This window comes from Nerophis lumbriciformis, linkage group LG13 (genome assembly GCF_033978685.3).
Source record: "Nerophis lumbriciformis linkage group LG13, RoL_Nlum_v2.1, whole genome shotgun sequence".
In the NCBI taxonomy this organism is placed as follows: Eukaryota; Metazoa; Chordata; class Actinopteri; order Syngnathiformes; family Syngnathidae; genus Nerophis; species Nerophis lumbriciformis.
Window position 1 is genome coordinate 36,786,938 of NC_084560.2, and position 21,589 is coordinate 36,808,526.

General features: G+C 38.5%; 1 protein-coding gene across 1 annotated transcript in view; it reads left to right on the plus strand.

Annotated features, from left to right (window-relative positions):
* Nucleotides 1-366: 366 nt before the first annotated feature.
* man1a2 (mannosidase, alpha, class 1A, member 2) overlaps nucleotides 367-21,589 on the plus strand; it is a 178,349-nt gene continuing 157,126 nt past the window's right edge. Inside the window, exons 1-2 of the mRNA XM_061970882.2 lie at nucleotides 367-819; nucleotides 17,607-18,134. Of these exons, the coding sequence (XP_061826866.1) occupies nucleotides 17,821-18,134 (314 nt within the window). The 5' untranslated portion in view covers nucleotides 367-819; nucleotides 17,607-17,820. The remainder of the gene's footprint in view (nucleotides 820-17,606; nucleotides 18,135-21,589) is intronic.

Sequence of the window (21,589 nt, forward strand, 5' to 3'; positions counted from 1 at the left end):
GTGAAGTGTCTTGCTCAAGGACACTTGGTAGAAGCTGGGGATCGAACCATGAACCCTCAGGTTGCTGGCACGGCCACGCCGTCCCCATTGTAGTACGTTTAACTGTTGAGGGACCGAGGTCCAATGTTAAGAACACACTCTAAAAAAAGTATGCGTTCATTCATCACTAAATTGTAGAGTTAATATTATCGTATGACGTGAGGACAGTTTTGACTTCGCTCTATAGCCTGTCTGGGTGTAATAGAGAGTAAAACGATTTTTTTACGTCTATTTTAAGTACAGAAATTGTCACATGGTCCCTGGCGCGAGTGGTTGCCTTTGGAGGAGCAGCCGGGAAGCTTCACTCTTATCAGTCCGCCGCTTGGGGACCACAGAGCGGCCACTCGCTGACAACTTCCTCGCCCCTTCTTCCTCCTAACCCGGACGTGGCTTCTCAAAAGCCACGGGGAGTCGACTGTCGTTTACCGTTTTTGTGTATTTATTTTTTTTTTTAATCAGCGAGCAGAACCGGGCACGATGCAGGCACCCGGTACTGCTTCTGGAGCCCGGGCACAGGTGGATTCCCGCCCCAGAAGAGCGATGGCGATGCGGCACGGCAGCGTCTAAAGACCCGCCTCTGTCCGCGGAGCACCAGCGTTAGCAGGCTAGCGTTAGCCACCTAGCATTAGCGAGCTAACGGAACCAGCCCATCAGTCTGTGTGGTGTAGACGTCACCTTTGCCTTCCATTCTCAACGACCAAATGGCAGCCGGATAAGACGTCCTTGTGGATATATCATTATTTATTCCCCACGCCATGTTCCTCGTCGAGTATTAACCCGGTAAGTGACTTCTTTTTGACTGTTAGTCGTTAGCTAGCGGGCTCTCGAGCTAGCATTGGCTCTCTGCTAATCAGCAGAATGAACTTGCTGTCAGAAGACGTCATGCAATTGCAATCATTTTACCATAATTGTGTTAATGCACCTGCACGGTGGTGTGCTAATTATGTTATGTTGCTGCGAGAAGTGACACGATGATGACCACCGTCCATCCTTCATCCATCCAGTGGACATTCTGCTTTGCATGCACCGTCACGATGTTTACAATCTCGCTTCAACGATTCCACATCCGGCAAATGTCTGCACCCGTTCACCCCCACTCTACCATCAATTCTAAGACGAAACTGTCTTTCGAAGGCGAATATTTCCTGCAAGCCTACAAGCGATGCCAATGCAGTAAACATAACTTAATGCAGTGTTTTTCAACCACTGTGCCGTGGCACCCGTGACATAGAGTCTGGTGTGCCGTGGGAGATGATCTAATTTCACCTATTTTGGTTAAAAATATTTTTTGCAAACCAGTAATTATAGTCTGCAAATAATGTGTTGTTGTTGTTGAGTGTCGGTGCTGTCGAGAGCTCTGCAGAGTAACCGTGTAATACTCTTCCATATCAGTAGGTGGCAGCAAGTATCTAATTGCTTTGTAGATGTTGGAAACAGCGGGAGGCAGGGTGCAGGTAAAAAGGCATACCTGCCAACTACTCCGGTTTTCCCGTAATTAGTACGGTTTTCATCAACCTATTCCGGTTTACGGTTGCAGTGATAAAAAATATGGTTTTTCATTAATTAAATTTAAGTTTTATTCACAAAATCGCGTAACAACAATGACAATCGACACTGCTTCCCGTAACTTCCTATCGAGACATTCCGAATGCCACACGCGAGGCTATTTATAGCACCGCTGCCAAGCACGAGGCCATTGTTTCCAAACGAGCGAGCGATCATGGAATCAGCCGGAGAAAAATCGCATACGAGTCTTAAACCGAAAAGAAAACTGCAGTCATTCCGTGAAGAATATTCAAAAGCCTATCCGGGAATAATTATCCGTTCCAAAAAGGGTGAAAACTACGCGAATTGCACCTTGTGCAGACAAGATTTTTCGATCGGACACGGAGGAATTAGCGATGTAAAAGACCACGTTGGGGCAAAAAAACACAAGTCTAATGCCGTTGCCAGCGATACAAGTGGAAAACTTTCAACGTTTTTCGTCGCCCAAACAGATTCTTTGGATGTGATAAATGCCGAAGTTTTATTTACGGAGGCAATAATTGAGCAAACAAAAAGGTAATGACACCAATGTTATCTATTGGAATTGTTTAGTACTGTTATACTGTTAAAAGTGTTTATACTATTTATGCTTTCAAGTCCAAGTTGAAGAAATCTTGTTAAATGTTGACAGCATAACTACCAAAATACAGAAGTATGTCCTTAATATTTTTCAATCAATCAATCAATCAATCAATCTTTATTTATATAGCCCTAAATCACAAGTGTCTCAAAGGGCTGCACAAGCCACAACGACATCCTCGGTACAAAGCCCACATAAGGGCAAGGAAAACTCACCCCAGTGGTTTTTGCAGTGCTATTTCTGTTGAAAAGTTAAATTGATTACATTAGAGATGTGATGTGCCACTTTTCAAGTGTCTGATGGCTTAAATTAATTTTCATTAATTTTTCATATTTTGAATTCTTTTGAAAGGCTTACAAAAAAACTACATTTGAATTGTAATTCCATGCTATTGACAGGACTATTAATTTTAATGAAGTTAGCTTACCATGTTTACAGTATGATAATTGTGATAGAAATGTGAATTTTAGGCACAGAATATTTTTTACAATTGAACAAGGCAGTAGATTATACAAGCTTGGACAGAAAGTTAATAATGACACCAATTTTTTTTTTTATGAAATTGTTTAGTACTGTTTTACCATTTGTTTACTGTAAAAAGTGTTTATACTGTTTACACTTTCAATTAACAAATTGAAGTCTTGTGAAAGGTTGACTGGATAACTGGCATTAACTGTCAAACTATTGAAGTTAGCTTACAGAATAAACATGTCAATCAACCCATATGATTTTTGCTGTAATATTTTTGTTTTGAAAAGTCACTGACTGATAGAAAAGTGATGGTTTTAGCAACATTTTAACCTGTCTGAATGCTAATAATCATTTTGCGTCGGGGGGCGAAGGAACCCCCCACCAGGACTTTGTCCTGGACCTACCGGGGCCTGCGGCCCCTGGACCCTGGCTACTAGGTTTTTCTGATTTCAAAAGTTGGCAGGTATGAAAAGGTGTCTAATGCTTACACCAAAAATAAACAAAAGGCGAGTGTATGGCGTCACATTAGTGCCAAAAATCCGAGCGCATAAAAACTGTTATCGCGCGCTGATTCTCCACTTCGACACCCTTTTGCGCGCGCGACGCCTTTCTGCGCGCTCTCTGTGTACTCCTGGCATCTCTCCTCGCGCTGTCATGTTTCTTTTTGGCACTTTGGGGGCGGGTATGCTTAGACGGCCCCTTCTTTCTGATTGGTCAGGCGAAAAATGCTGAAAAATGCTCAGAGCCAATCAGAAGTATAGCGGGGCGGGTCATCGTCAATATGCATCAAGATTTACGGAGGAAGAAGTGGATAAAAAAATGCCGCGCGTTGATGAAGGTTATTTCATACCACATAAACACAATACAGGGTAATACAAAATGTGACCCAAATAAATAATAAGACAACAAACACCATAATCACATCTTTCAGCCAGAACTGGTCCACCAGCAATAACATCCAACCATAACATTTTATATTTTCACTTCTTCTTGAACATTTGTTTTCTAATTTATGGAATTTCTTTTGATTCAGCCATAAAATTAATGAAATAATCTTTGAATTTTGTTTTTAAAATGTTAAAAATAGCTTTTAATAATGTATTCTGAAACAGTTTAAAATAATCAGAGAACTGACTAACACTGACCCTGCACAATTAAGTCTTTTTTTTTTTAAAGCGAAAGAGGTAATTTCAACAGGTACAGCATCCTATGTCATATCTACATGTAATAAGATTTGTAACAAGGCAAACCGTTTGTAAATTGGTCGAAAATCAAGCAAATTATGGTAATTTAATTAGTACATGTACCATTGACATCAATGTAATGATTGAGGCTAGATGTCCGAGGTAAGATGGCTACAACGTTGCTACACTGGAGAATGATTGGTCATATGAAAAATGCTCACAGCCAATCAGAAAGAAGGGGCCGTCTAAGCATACCCGCCCCCAAAGTGCCAAAAAGAAACATGACAGCGCGAGGAGAGATGCCAGGAGTACACAGAGAGCGCGCAGAAAGGCGTCATGCGCGTGCAGAAAGGCACCGCGCGCGCGCGCAGAAAGGCGTCGCGCGCGCAAAAGGGTGTCGCGCGCGCGCAAAAGGGTGTCGCGCGCGCGCAAAAGGGTGTCGCGCGCGCGCAAAAGGGTGTCGCGCGCGCGCACGAAGTGGAGAATCAGCGCGCGATAACAGTTTTTATGCGCTCGGATTTTTGGCACTAATGTGACGCCATACGAGTGCCCCTAAGAAAAGCCATTGAAGCTTAGGGAAGGCTATGCAGAACGAAACTAAAACTGAACCGGCTGCAAAGTAAACAAAAACAGAATGCTGGACGACAGCAAAGACTTACTGTGGAGCAAAGACGACGTCCACAATGTACATCCGAACATGACATGACAATCAATAATGTCCTCACAAAGAAGGATAAAAACAACTGAAATATTCTTGATTGCTAAAACAAAGTAGATGCGGGAAATATCGCTCAAAGGAAGACATGAAACTGCTACAGGAAAATACCAAAAAAAGAGAAAAAGACACCAAAATAGGAGCGCAAGACAAGAAGTAAAACACTACACACAGGAAAACAGCAAAAAATTCAAAATAAGTCAGGGCGTGATGTGACAGGTGGTGACAGTACACCTACTTTGAGACAAGAGCTATAGTCATGCATGTTTGGTTACGATTTAAAGTCATATCCAACGACTTTTTACTGTCAACTGAATTTCGTTTTTTAATGATTTCTGCTGGTGGTGTGCCTCCGCATTTCTTCAACGCAAAAAATGTGCCTTGGCTCAAAAAAGGTTGAAAAACACTGACTTAATGCATTCCACTGGTCAAAATATTAGGCACACCTAATACACTTAAAATGTTCAGACCTGGAATAAGAAGCAGATTGCAAGTAAAGCCATCATAATCTAAACCAGGAGTAGAAGACAAAAGATAACACATTTTTAAATGTTTTAATAATGAACAATAGTTGTTGTTTATTGAGTATGTCATAGTCAGCTCCACATCACACATGTAGTACATAATATTCATACATATCTCCATATATATATACTACTGGTCCAATTTAGCACTACATGTATTAATCAAGGTCTGCTCGTTACTCTCAGGCAAAAAACAACAAAACCACGATTACAAAAGACATATATGCAACAACTAATCGATTAAAATCGATTATAAAAATAGTTGGGGATTAATTTAGTCATCGTTTCGTTAGATCTATGCTATGCGCATGTGCAGAGGCAATTTTTTCTTATTTAAATTTTTTTTTTTTTAAATTTAATTTAAATTTAAATTTTTTAATAAACCTTTATTTATAAACTGCAACATGTACAAACAGCTTAGAAACAATCAAAATAAGTATGCTGCCAGTATGCTGTTTTTTTCCCCAATAAAATACTGGAAAGGATAGAAATGTAGTTTGTCTCTTTTATCCGATTATTAATTGAAGTAATAATCGACAGATTAATCAATTAGCAAATTAATCGTTAGTTGCAGCCATAATCTCCAGTGAACAGTCTTGTGCTCAATGGCAATATTATTTCACAAAAAATAAAATAGAATTAAACACATGAACGTTAACGCATTAACTATAAGTTTCTTTAGTGGTGCTAATTATGGCGTTCAGTTAATGTTGAGCCACAAGCGGGAAAACAGCGAGCAGGAATGCACAAAGAAAAGGGTGCATTACGAAAGTCCCATTTGTTAAAAAAAAGCACAGTGTTTAAAGTACATTTCATTAACGCAAACTAATTGTGGTAATAAGTACTTAAAAAAAAAAAATCTATCTGCAAATACCCCAATATTTATAGTCCAAAACCAGGAGGGTGTGCCTGGGCAGAGATGGTTTCTCCTTATCGTAGTGAGAAAAACAACTGTTTTGATGCAAACGAGCAATCCTAACTGTCAAAGCCAACGACAGGCACATCTAATACACTTAAAATGTTCAGACCTGGCATAACAAGCAGATTGCAAGTAAAACCATCATAATCTAAAACCCACCATAATCCTAAACAGGAGTAGAAGACAAAAGATAACGCAATAACTATATATTTTATTAGTGCTAATTTTGGCGTTCAGTTAATGTTGAGCCACAAGCAGGAAAATAGCGAGCAGGAATGCACAAAGAAAAGGGTACATTACGAAAGTCCTATTTGTTAAAAAAAGCACAGTGTTTAATGTACATTTCATTAACGCAAACTAATTGTGGTAATAAGTACTTAAAAAAAAAAAAATCTATCTGCAAATACCCCAATATTTATAGTCCAAAACCAGGAGGGTGTGCCTGGGCAGGGATGGTTTCTCCTTATCGTAGTGAGAAAAACAACTGTTTTGATGCAAACGAGCAATCCTAACTGTCAAAGCCAACGACAGGCACACCTAATTCTCTTAAAATGTTCAGATCTGGTATAACAAGCAGATTGCAAGTAAAACCATCATAATCTAAAACCCACCATAATCCTAAACAGGAGTAGAAGACAAAAGATAATGCAATAACTATATGTTTTTTTATAAATGCTAATTTTGGCGTTCAGTTAATGTAGAGCCATAAGCGGGAAAATAGCGAGCAGGAATGCACAAAGAAAAGGGTACATTACGAAAGTCCTATTTGTTAAAAAAAAGCACAGTGTTTAAAGTACATTTCATTAACGCAAACTAATTGTGGTAATAAGTACTTAAAAAAATAAAAATAAAATCTATCTGCAAATACCCCAATATTTACAGTCCAAAACCAGGAGGGTGTGCCTGGGCAGGGATGGTTTCTCTTTATCGTAGTGAGAAAAACAACTGTTTTGATGCAAACGAGCAATCCTAACTGTCAAAGCCAACGACAGGCACATCTAATACACTTAAAATGTTCAGATCTGGCATAACAAGCAGATTGCAAGTAAAACCATCATAATCTAAAACCCACCATAATCCTAAACAGGAGTAGAAGACAAAAGATAACGCAATAACTATATGTTTTTTTATTAGTGCTAATTTTGGCGTTCAGTTAATGTTGAGCCACAAGCGGGAAAATAGCGAGCAGGAATGCACAAAGAAAAGGGTACATTACGAAAGTCCTATTTGTTAAAAAAGCACAGTGTTTAAAGTACATTTCAATAACGCAAACTAATTGTGGTAATAAGTACTTAAAAAAAAAAAAATCTATCTGCGAATACCCCAATATTTATAGTCCAAAACCAGGAGGGTGTGCCTGGGCAGGGATGGTTTCTCCTTATCGTAGTGAGAAAAACAACTGTTTTGATGCAAACGAGTAATCCTAACTGTCAAAGCCAACGACAGGCACATCTAATACACTTAAAATGTTCAGACCTGGATTAACAAGCAGATTGCAAGTAAAGCCATCATAATATAAAACAGGAGTAGAGGACAAAAGATAACACATTTATAAAAATGTAAATAATCAACAATAGTTGTTGTTTATTGAGTATGTCATAGTCAGCTCCACATCACACATGTAATACACAATATGCATACATATCTCCAGTGAACATTCTTGTGCTCAATGGGGATATTGTTTCACAAAAAATAAAATTGAATTAAGAAAATTAAATTAAATTAAACACATTAACTTTAACGCATTAACTATAAGTTTCTTTAGTGGTGCTAATTTTGGCATCCATTTAATGTTGAGCCACAAGCGGGAAAATAGCGAGCAGGAATGCACAAAGAAAACGGTACATTACGAAAGTCCCATTTGTTAGAAAAAGCATAGTGTTTAAAGTACATTTCATTAACGCAAACTAATTGTGGTTAGAAATACTTTAAAAAAACTACTCAGCTGAAACATTGATACAACTGTGCTACAAATTGAAAATAAGAAGTGAACATATACAGTATGTATGCGTAAGAAACTTCTTCCCATTCCTTTTTGAGCATGTTGTAAGGAGAAATGGAAAATATGTGTCGTATCGTGTTGAAAGTGCATTCATGTTGGAAATAAACTTCAACTTCGACCAACACTTTGCACTATTTTCTTACACTTTACGAAGCATTTCTCACATACTCCTTATTTCTGCACCTTCATTTTAAGAGCTTATTGTTAAGTGTTCAATGGGATTTTACTATTTGGTGTTTTCCATGCTTATGTTGACATTTCCTTTCTTTTCTCCCTTGATAGGTGAGGGGATTATAGTTTTAGAAATACAAATATTTACATGTAATATATTTTCCTCCTGCTCCCTATTTTCCATAGATAATACAAATATCAGTAATCTGTCACGGCCAACGCGATGTGTTATTGACGAGGCAGGAGTTGAAGATGAAGTGCGTCAAAAAGTTGGTCAACTTGATTGTCGCGGCAAAGACAGTGCCAAGATTAGCTGCCGTGTTGTTGTTTTCCACCAGTCCCGACTGATGAATATCTTCATGGATCGCCACAACGTAATAATAGAAAATAAGACAAATAAGTTTCAAGTTTATTCACAATACCATAGAACAATTACAATAGTAGTGAATAACATTTAAGGATGTTGGTAAGTGAAAGGGTCCCCCAAATAAGCTAGAAGAAGCTTTTGACAGGGGGTCCAGAGGACAGTATATACATGGAATGCTAAAACATGGTGGCAAGCACAAAAAAACGCTATATGATAAACACTAGATAATAGTAATAAAGCAAGCATACACATACATACATACATACATACATTAATTTCAACCATGCAAAACCCAACAGTAGTCTACCCCACATGAGGCATTAGAGATAGGTGGTTAATAGGTAAGTTTTCAGTTTCTTTTTGAAGTTGGAGAATGAATACAGCATCTTGAGGCTCTCATCAAGCCGGTTCCAAATCTTTGGTCCCCTGCATACAACACTTCAAGCAGTACAAGTCAGTAGACGATGTTTACCTGATATCAGATCTAAGTTACGAGTGTTGTGGAATGTGGGCATGCTGGGGATGATAGATAGGAACCAAGCTACAGAGCCTAAGATTCAGCCTTGTGGATGACTTGATAGGTTAGACTAGCATTGTGATAAATATTGAACTCTGTCAGTCTTAAGAGATGATAATTATGGAATAGATGTTGAGTGGGGCAAAAAACTTGGACCATGACAGGGCCCGTATGATTTTCTTTTGCATGGATTCTAATTTGTGAAGGTAGGTAGGGAAGGTGTTACACCAGATGATATTAGAGTAGTTTAGATGTGGTTCAAAGAGAGTTTTATATAGAGTAAGTAGAGCATAAAGAGGAAGATAATGACGATGGTGAAAGAACAGGCCAACATATTTGCATAATTTGTTTAACAGATGGCTAATGTGATATTTGAATAGAGATATTCGTCAATTATGACCCCCAGCACTGTATTTGTAAGACATGTATTTTAGGGATGTCCCGATCCAGGTTTTTGCACTTCCGATCCAATACCGATATTGTTTTTGCAGTTCCGATCCGATACCGATACTGACCGATACCGATACTGACCGATACTGGCCTATCCGAGCATGTATTAAAGTTTAAAGTTATTTAGCCTACTTAGTTGTCAGAATCATGTTGAAAAGGGTTTTAGTACTCTTGATAACAACTAGCCAGTTGAATTAGGGGAGTTTGAATAATATACAATGGTTGGTAACAAGAAACTGACCTGTTTATTCAAGGATAAACACAAAACAGACAAAATTATACATGACAAACCGAAATGGCATCATTGAACTAGGGCTGGGAGATATGGCCTTTTTTTAATATTGCGATATTTTAAGGCCATATTGCGATACACGATATATATCTCGATATTTTGCCTTAGCCTTGAATGAACACTTGATGCATATAATCACAGCAGTATGATGATTCTGTGTGTTTTGATTGATTGATTGAGACTTTTATTAGTAGGTTGCACAGTGAAGTACATATTCCGTACAATTGACCACTAAATGGTAACACCCGAATAAGTTTTTCAACTTGTTTAAGTCGGGGTCCACTTAAATTGATTCATGATACAGATATATACTATCGTATATACTATCATCATAATACAGTCATCACACAAGATAATCACATTGAATTATTTACATTATTTATAATCCGGGGTGTGGAGGGGGGCGCCGTATGTAAGTGTCAAAAAGACAGCCTAAAGAGTTTGAAATAAGAATAAATCTAAAGTTAAAATATAGGGTAGAAATGCACCCATTTGCAGGAAATGTAGTCTTGATTTTCAAACTTTTCTTTCAAGGCTTGCATATCTACATTAAAACATTCTTCTTCATACTGCATTAATATATGCTACTTTTAAACTTTCATGCAGAGAAGAAAATCACAACTAAAAAAATCACTAATTTTTTCATACGGTAATGATGTGGAAATTTTTGCCTCGGCATTTTGATGGTGTGGACGTGTGGCACCGAATGGAGATAAGCGTCTCGACAGACGTTACAATATTTGAACAATGATGACTAAAACTGTTTTCTCTGTCGTGTCCGTGTGTCGAAAATTGTTATGCGCTTATTTTTTTATTTGATTTTGTGCGTGGCATAGATTTGCCGTGCGCAGAGGACGCTTGAGCAGTGCGCAATTGCACAGGCGCGCACCTTAGAGGGAACGTTGGTCACACGGCTGCGCTAGCATCACAGCTAACGTTAGCCATGCTGCTACCTCTCTGCTGGGAAAGGGCGTATACGTATGTGACGTATGACGTGACAGTATGTGACGTGTGTAAGAAGGTGCGCTTGCTGTCTGTGAGAGGGAGACACAGAAAAGAGTGAGAAGAGCCTGTCGTGTAATGCCAGCAGCTAAAAGCAACTGCGTGAGAATCCACAGACCTGTGGATGTGTTGAAGGTGTGCTGGGAAATGCGAAACGGAAATTAGGGAGCAGCAGAAAAGTGGAATGTATTATTTAAATAGGTGCGTTGGAAAACACGGACCGGAGTTTTTTTTAAAACTGGATCTGGATCGGCATTTTCCTATGCCTTGCCGATACGCATTTTTTGGCAAATATCGGCGGACATCCCTAATGTATTTATATTTATTTTTAAAATATTTATTTGATCTTTTAGTTATTTAAGTTTATTTTTCTATGTATTTTTTTAATATGCCCATTTATTTACATGTAAAACATTTATTAATACACCATTGGACAATAATGCAGCGTGTTTCAAGTCTAGGCATAATAATGTAATATATTATTGTAGCAATGAGAGCTTTAGGTTTAAAATATTTCCAGTACCAGAAAGCACACACAAGGATGCATCAATTATTATCATAACAATAAATGTGTTAGAAACGGTCAAGTTATCGAATCAGCAATGACGATAGTTAAGAGGCTACAATTATTGGTGGTCGCGTCAACAACAGCACCACATGAGCATTAGCTCTGTGTTGTCTGTGCTTTTCCCTCGGCTTTTGGACAGAAGTGAATAAAAAAAGAATATCTATCACCCCACACGCGGAAGCCATTTGGCAACTGCTCGGCTCTTTGGCGAAAGAGATGAGTTTTTACCCCACCCGGGAGACAGGTGGGGCGCTCACCCGAGAAGGGTGCAGGGCGGCTGACATAAAGTGTTGATGCGGCTGAAAATTGGAATTTTGTCGGGAGCGGCGAGTGTGTGTAAGGAGGTGCACACGTCCCCGTAAACATGATCTTCCCAGACAAACGTTCTTTCCCCTCACGATGACATCATTTCTCACACTCAAATTCCGCCTTTAATAGTATATTCTGTTTCTTTCCGTTAATGTGGAAATTCTAGCTCCCTGCGCTCCAAACCGATGAGAAAGGAATAAAAACTTGATCCGAACTAAGGTTACGTAATATACACGATATAAATGAGACATTCTCGCTGTTTAATGTAGGCATCTTCAACGCATTGTAGGGTCCACGCTAGCTGGCTAGCGGCTAATGTCCCTCCATTGTGCGAGGTCGCTTCTAAATCACTAATCCTTGTCGCCATGGTGGCAAATAAAGTGTGTTTCTTACAAGTAACATTATCACTGGAGCACACACAATAGGAGGATACAAGAAGGCATGCCAACCGCTACTTTAAAACTTTTTGTATGTAAACAAGGGTGGGCAGAGTGATGCAAATATCAACAGTAATGATATTAAGTATATAATCAGTGTCCGGTCGATACCACAGTTACTAGGTCGATCATTTTTATCATCAACATGTTGTTATTCTTTACAAACTCAGGAAATCAGAGCCAATGGCATTTTTAGTTTTGCACTATTGGACTTTATTATACATTTTGTATGTCATTAAAAGGTAATAAGGAAATCATTGACTGATATTGTTACACTGCCTCCTTATGTTTTTGTCTGATTATAATTTCGATTAAAAATTGAATCACCACGATCTTGAAAATGTGAAGTATCAGGATTGCTCAATCACACACTTCCAGCTTCACAATAATAGCGCCACGCTCACATCCGGTCTAACTTCCGTAACAAAATGAAAAATCGTCGCATATTACGATCATGCTTTGTCAAAGATGTTTTGTAATGTAATCTGTGATATTCAAGCGAAATTAAAATTTTCTGGCAGATTGAAATAAATTCTATATTATTTTTTAACCCTTTGTGGTTGATGGTCCGCAATTACAGAATGTTTAGCAGGCTGAGTATTACATTTTATTATAAAATAGAGAAGGTTAAAACATTGTCGTGCAGCAAAATTAATCTGGTTATTTTATACAACATGTACAGAATATTGGAAACATTTATTTAGGTACAAATATCACAGATTACATTAGCAAACATCTTTGACAATCAAACCATGGTCGTAACAATCCACATTTTGTGTTGTTAATGTGTGAAACTGCTATGTAAACCATGGAAGTGTAGCTCCTTCCTTGAACGCAAGTGCTCCTACAGCAAGAATACACGTTCTGTATTCCTACAAAATACAAAATCTGTCAAGACACGAACGCTCTGCAGGTAATATTTTTATTGTCGTTAAAACTGTTATTTTGTATGTAATTAATTGTATGTGAAGTATCAGTATCGGCATTGATATAACCGATACTGCCCCTGTATCTACTTGGTATAAGTGATTTTTACTTTTGAACAGAAGTGTAGATATAAACATGTTTATGGAGGTTATTTGTGTCTTTATTACAAAAGCTTAATTTTACACTGCATTTATGTAACTGAATTTTTTGCATTTGAATTTTGTAAACACATTTTTTTTTTTACATCAAATTATCCTGACAATTTCATTGAAAAAAAACCCAGTGTATAAAAATTCAGTTTAAAAAATTCTGTGTCGAAACATTCGCTGCTTTAAAATGCAAGACTCACTTCCGGTAAATTAAGACTGAAGCAATCGATCCTGTCTTAGAAGCAGCCAATGTCAAGTTTGAGGTCATGTGACACGGGTCTTGCAAAACAGCATAAAATAGAGCTACCTGGGCATAATACAACATAATTAACATTTCAATGGATATTTTTAAACTATAGAAATTATTTCAATGGTTAGAATCTGCACATAATTTTGTTTCAATGAAATTGTCAGCATAATTTGATGTAATAAAAGTAAGTTCACAAAATTCAAATGCAAAAAAATTCCGAACCGTGTCAGGTCAACCGAGCGGTTTGGATTGTTTTCATAAACCGTTCCCTCCTCGGTATTTAGTATACACGTCATGAGTTCGTGGCATGTTTGCATCATAACTCATGATCAGGTTTTAGTGCTTACACTATTGACGACAACGAGGAAAAATACTTTTATTAACACGAGCAGGCAGCATGGGCATACGGAAGTTGATTGAAATGACAGTTATGATTTATGGCCTGGCGGCTCGCTGCTCTCTAAATGCTAACGAGTGTGAGGCGAGGCTGCCTGGATAAAAATTCTTGAGAGGAATATGAAATAATGTTAGAAGATTAATGTAACAATGTCAGATCCTCACACTTTTGTACAAATTGTGCAAAGATTTTGTACAAAAGTGTTAACTTTGTTTGTTGTAAAACTGCCATGTGTGTTGACATAATTTGAACAATTTTCTTTATTCCAAATAATGACTCATTCCATGAAGTGACATTTTTTCAAAATAAAATGGCTATTTTCCTGTAAAATTACCACTACATTACAACTAACTACATTCGTGTACACATACATTATTTTACCTATTCTTTAAAAAATAAAATGATAACAGTCTTCTCGAAAAAGAGCAAGTCATAACATTTTGAATTTATTAATTGAAGATTGATATTTTTTCTTGTGCTATGGCGACACAATCTATGCAGTTCCAACTATTTTTCTATCGATTATTCTATGGATTATTTTTTCGATTAATTGGTTAATCTATAGATTATTTTTCCTTTTACCGATTATTTTTTTTATTTGAAATGAAGATGAAAAAATAAATGTAGGCCAGTTTTTTCAAAAGGCATGGCCTTTATTTACAAAAAAAAAAAGTATGGCCACTCAGCCAACATTGACAACAACATGACAAAATATTCTGTAACAATGTAAACATTTAAAACTTTTAACATTTAACAAAATTAAAAGTAGCTTATTTGCTTTTTAATGTGCAAATATAAAAGTAAACATCCAGTGCAAATCTTAATATCCTGCAATAGTATAAGCATTACAAAAGTAAAAGTATTGCTTATTTTGCTTTAAAATGTGCAAAAATAAAGATAAACATCCAATACAAAAAAGTGTGTATTTCCTTGAATTGGCGCCGGGTTTATAGTGTTCGCATGCCTCGAATTACTGCCGAGTCAAACTCGTTTCGCAAAGTAATTAGCGCATGCTTAGCATTACCGCCAGCTCAGGATTAACGCCGGGTCAAACTCGTTTCTCAAAATATTAATTTTATTAGCGCATGTCTAGAATTTCCACTGGGTCAAACTTGTTTCGCAATATAATTAGCATATGCCTAGAACTTTCGCCGGGTCAAACTCATCACGTCACTAGTCATCATTTTCAAAATGGAGGAGGCTGATTTCAATCATTTGAAATCGCATAAAGGGAAGAAGAGCTATTCAGTAGGATTTTAGGTCTAAGCTATTGAATATGCTAAAAAGAACAGTAAGCAGCTATGTTTTATTTAAATACCGTAGCTGCGTGTGTCAAATATGAGTCATTAAATGACTCCCGCCTCCTGCTGGTAGAGGGCGCTAGTGATCCTTCTTGCGACTACCGGTACTGCAGAAGACCGGTGCTGCAGAAGAAGCCAAAAGCAACAAGAGTGAGCAGTGATCATTTGCTTGCACTATTAACATGGAGGATTACATATCTAAAATAAAACAGTTTTCTAAACTGGACTTTCAATCGAAGCAGGAGGTAATACTTAAAGGAATATCTCCATCGAGACAGAGAGACTTTTAAAACTGAAGAAAGATAAGGAAGACTGCTTTTGATCAGAATACTCATTTATAAGTAAAGGTAAGACCATAATAACGTTTTTTTTTAATTAAATGTGCTTTTCATGATGGTATCCTTACATCACTCAAATTTATAAGCGCAGGCCTAAATTTACCCCACGCCTTTTGGTAAGCGCAGGAGTGAGAAGAGGTTTTAAATTAATTAGCGCCCCGGACGCTATTCAAGGAAATAAGGTATACGACGCGTCGACGCACAAAAACGGCGTCGACGTATTTACGTAATCGATGACGTCGACGCGTCGTTTCAGCCTTACTTTTTTCCTTACCTTATTGCAGTGGTTCTTAACCTTGTTGGAGGTACCGAACCCCACCAGTTTCATATGCGCATTCACCGAACCCTTCTTTAGTGAAAAATAAAAATATTATTTTTTTCAAATTCAAGACAAAGTTATATGTTTTTTTTTACTGGTGCACAAAATGAACCGTGCATGAACATCACCTTGTTCAAAGAACAAAACCAACACAGTGCATGAACTCACAACAAATGACACACTTGCAAATCAGATGGAAAATTAGAGGGAACATTGTTTGGGGGTATCCATAATACGCCGATAGGGAGAAGTTTTTATTTACACGATGAGTCAGGTGTGTCGAGCTCCGCGGTGGAGGCTCCGCCGAACACCTAGGGTTCGATCGAACCCAGGTTAAGAACCACTGCCTTATTGTCTTACTAGTACTAGTTTTCTCCGAAAAAGTTTTTTTTACCTGTAAAATTCCGATTTCATGTAATATGCCATCTTTTTCTGTATATTTTATTTATATTTATTTTGACTATGTTCTCGGCAGGGAAATAAATAAATACCAAATACCGTTTTATACAGATTATAGAGCGCACCCACTAAATTTTAGGAGAACATTTTAACGACTATAAGCCGCAGATCTATACGTTGTGAAGTGAGTTATTTACACAGAAATATTTTGTAAATGTTACATACCTTAATCGTTTCCCAACGATCTATGTAACACGGCAGTAAAACAGCTGATCAAGCAAAACAAAAGTCATCGTCATGGACCCACTAGCTGTGGAAACTAGCTCTCCAATCAGCTAAACAGACTCAACTTCACGGTGACGTTTTGGGTAATTTACGAAACTGAAACAATACAAAAAAGAATGCCATTGTAAGTTGATAATACTAACACACACTTGTAAACGTGTTAGCATATTAGCTAGTGCTAATGAAGCTAGTTTGATTACATTAAGATAGCACATACAAATATGCATGAAATCCTTCCTACAGACATCACACATGGGACGGTTTAGTAAGTAAGAATTGTTTTAGTTATATTGTAAAACTTACAAACTTTACTGGGAGTGATGAATGAAGAATCCATACGAGTAGAAACACTATGGATGGCTAAAAGACAGACAGCCAGCTCTTCTACTTTCGGTCTAAACAGAAGGGTACTGCAGCACCTGCAGTGAGTGAAGTCGTCCAAAAAATGGCGCCACGGCACAAACAATAACACACCCTTTAGATGTCTTTTTTTTTTTTTTTTTTTTATAAACTATTTGCATTATGGCCATGAGCGAAGAAAAATCCATAAATTATCTCCACAGTCTTATAAGCCACAGAGTCAAAGCGTAGAAAAAAAGTAGCAGCTTACAGTCCGGAATTTACGGTAATTCTCATAAAACTGCAACTTTTTATAGACGTAAAGTTACGACTGTATTCTCATAAACTGGTCATTAAAATCTTTTTACACAATGTGTACAACTTAATTCTCTTGTAAGAGTTAGACTATTTAGGCGATATCTTCTTTGGCCTGGAAGAGTAGGACTTTAATCTTATTCTCACAGAAACGTTTTTCTTCGAATACGAAATGATTACGATTGTGAAATGTCACTTTTTTCTTGTGGTATTGCATTTATGTAATAAATACCTTTTAACCTTAAACGGTATCAATGATAAACTGCAGTAAAACTCACAACTGTTAGTATTACTTATATACTATTTGCCAGCTAGCGAATACAAGAGACAGTGTACAGAAGCAATACAACATAAATCACACGAGGACTGTTACATGGGCGAAAGTTGTTACTGTAACATGAATATTGCCAAATTATATATTTTGGTATGTATTTTTCTTGTCATGGCGGTTAATGTGCGGTATATTGAAGCTTAGCTGTGCTTGTGTTTTGGCAGGACGGTCATGCCTCTCCTTTCCACGTTCACCAGCCTCTCCTCCACCGAGGAACCACTTCCTCTTTCGCTTTCCCATCCGGCCGTCAGCAGCATGAGATAATAAAGTGCACCAGTTGCCGCACGCCGCCACATACGACACCCGCGGCGCTTGTGAAGACGCCGCCCTCCTCCTCCCCCGTGCCTCGCTAAGCCCCCCGCCCCCAGCAGCCTCGCCATGACCACGCCGGCGCTCCTGCCGCTGTCGGGCCGCAGGATACCCACGCTTTCGCCGGGCGCCTCCTCCTTCCCGCACCACCGGGCCACCCTGAGGCTCTCGGAGAAGTTCATCCTCCTGCTCATCCTCAGTGCCTTCATCACGCTGTGCTTCGGCGCCTTCTTCTTCCTGCCCGACAACTCCAAGCACAAGCGCTTCGACCTGGGCCTGGAGGACGTGCTCATCCCGCACGTGGACTCGCCCAAGGAGGGCAAGCACGCCTCGGGACAGGTGGTCATACACGGGCAGGGAGGACACGACGAGCACAGGCACAGGTAAGGAAGTTTATCTGCTGTTTGTTTGACACGACACACCTTGTAAGACAACACAGGTGTGGTTCCAGCAGTCGTGCTAAACGTGATTTGTGGTTTCTAAATGAAATCATTATTTGTCGCTCCACTGGTCCGGTTGGGTTACGTATTGGTATGTGTCCATTCCTACAACAGTTTTAGGCATACTTGCCAACCTTGAGACCTCCGACTTCGGGAGGTGGGGGGCGTGGTTAAGATATATATATATATATATATATATATATATATATATATATATATATATATATATATATATATATATATATTTCACTAAGAATTCACTAAAAGTCAAGTATTTCTTATATATATATATATATATATATATATATATATATATATATATATATATATATATATATATATATATATATATATATATATATATATATATATATATATATATATATATTAGAGATGCGCGGTTTGCGGACACAACCGCGGAGTCCGCGGATTATCCGCGGATCGGGCGGATGAAATTAAAAAAAATAAGATTTTATCCGCGCGCGGGTCGGGTCGGGCGGATTAATTAGATTATTTTTTTTTTGTTTTTTTTTTTTTTGTTTTTTTTTGTTTTTTTGTTTTTGCGGGTGGCAGTTAAACCAATTCGGAAATATATATACATAGTTAAATGTTGTTACCCACATACGAAAAACGAGCAGGCACCTGCTGCATATGCCACAACAGAAGAAAAAGAAAAGAAAAGAGATGGACACTTTTACGGAGCGGAGAAGGGACGCCTCGCCGGGGTCCGGGACCGAGGCCCCTTCCCCCGAGAGGGCCCCACCGGGAGCCGTAGCTGAGGCGATCCGCGAGAAGGGCCCGACGCACGTCCAGGGTCACTACCGCGCCCACCGCACCGACACCCCGCCTCGTCCGCCTTCGCCGCGGCCGGCGTCACGCGCAGCAGGTAAGCAGGCCGGGGGCTCGTAACATGGGTCACTCCGCGCGCTCCGCCCGCGCAGCCTACCTGCCCGCCACCCCTGTTGCCGGGGGCGCGTAACAGGGGTCACTCCGCGCGCAGTGCGCTCACGAAAGGGGTGGGGCTCACCCTGGTTGATATAGAGAGCAGGACGGTGGCCATGGAAGTCGGAACCCGCTAAGGAGTGTGTAACAACCCACCTGCCGAATCAACTAGCCCTGAAAATGGATGGCGCTGGAGCGTCGGGCCCATACCTGGCCGTCGCCGGCAGCGAGACGCGCTTGGAGGTGCGCTCAGCGCGGCTCCCATATGATTGCGCACTGGTGTGCGTCTGGGTCGTGACAGCGTGGCACGCGAAAGTCTGTGCTGCATTGGATCAGTCTCCTTTCTTTAACAGGCAAAAGCTTTATAACCTCACCATACCTGCCAACTTTTGACATCAGGGTCCAGGGGTTGCAGGCCCCGGTAGGTCCAGGACAAAGTCCTGGTGGGGGGTTCCTTCGCCCCCCGACGTAAAATGATTATTAGCATTCAGACAGGTTAAAATGTTGCTAAAACCATCACTTTTCTATCAGTCACAGTGACTTTTCAAAACAAAAATATTACAGCAAAAATCATATGGGTTGATTGGCATGTTTATTCTGTAAGCTAACTTCAATAGTTTGAAATTATTTTGACAGTTAATGCCAGTTATCCTGTCAACCTTTCACAAGACTTCAATTTGTTAATTGAAAGTATAAACAGTATAAACACTTTTTACAGTAAACAAATGGTAAAACAGTACTAAACAATTCCATAAAAAAAAAAATTGGTGTCATTATTAACTTTCTGTCCAAGCTTGTATAATCTACTGCCTTGTTCAATTGTAAAAAATATTCTGTGCCTAAAATTCACATTTCTATCACAATTACCATACTGTAAACATGGTAAGCTAACTTCATTAAAATTAATAGTCCTGTCAATAGCATGGAATTACAATTCAAATGTAGTTTTTTTGTAAGCCTTTCAAAAGAATTCAAAATATGAAAAATTAATGAAAATTAATTTAAGCCATCAGACACTTGAAAAGTGGCACATCACATCTCTAATGTAATCATTTGAACTTTTCAACAGAAATAGCACTGCAAAAATATTAAGGACATACTTCTGTATTTTGGTAGTTATGCTGTCAACATTTAACAAGATTTCTTCAACTTGGACTTGAAAGCATAAATAGTATAAACACTTTTAACAGTATGTCGTGCTGTGAAATACAGCCGACAGGATTGCGCACCAAACACGAAGCAAGGCCAAAGTGCATATGCATGGTGCAGGAGAACAAAGGACTTCTTTCATTTAAGGTTTGTGATAAACCATCAAACTCATTCGTTAAAAGGACTCTATAGTAATATAAAGCAAATTTTTCTGGACATTATCATGCAAGAAAAGTTTATTTTTGGGACCGCGATCACCGCGTAATGATTTTTAAAGGTTGCATTACAAACATTTAACTGTCCCATGTGATCAGCCAGTGCGATTGGAAATCCATGCTCAATTATTGCCTCCGTAAATAAAACTTCGGCATTTATCACATCCAAAGAATCTGTTTGGGCGACGAAAAACGTTGAAAGTGTTCCACTTGTATCGCTAGCAACGGCATTAGACTTGTGTTTTTTTGTCCCAACGTGGTCTTTTACATCGCTAATTCCTCCGTGTCCGATCGAAAAATCTTGTCTGCACAAGGTGCAATTCGCGTAGTTTTCACCCTTTTTTTTTTTTTAATTAATGAAAAACCGTATTTTTTATCACTGCAACCGTAACCCGGAATAGGTTGATGAAAACCGTACGAATTACGGGAAAACCGGAGTAGTTGGCAGGTATGCCTCACTAATGCCTTGCATCGTCTATATTAGATATATAACAACGGGCGGGTGCGGGCGGATGGCGGGCGGGTGCAGTTCTGATCAAACGTTACATCGGGTGGATGGCGAATGGTTGACGACTTTCTGACGCGGTTGCGGATGAAATAAATTGCCTATCCGCGCATCTCTAATATATATATATAAGAAATACTTGACTTTTAGTGAATTCTAGCTATATGTATATATTTTTTATTTTTTTAATTTTTTTATTATATATATATATATATATATATATATATATATATATATATATATATATATATATATATATATATATATATATAAATAAAAGAAATATTTGAATTTCAGTGTTCTTTTTTTTACACATATACACACACATAACACTCATCTACTCATTGTTGAGTTAAGGGTTGAATTGTCCATCCTTGTTCTATTCTCTGTCACTATTTCAGAACACACACATTATACAACTATACATTATAAAATCAATAAGAAAACGGGAGCTCTAATTTGGGAGTCTGAATTAGGATCAGAAGTTCCTATATAAACATTGCGCACTCACGTCGCCTTTTTGTATTGATTACTACAGCTGTGCACTGGATACGTTCACAAATACAAACTACAACTCACAAACACTT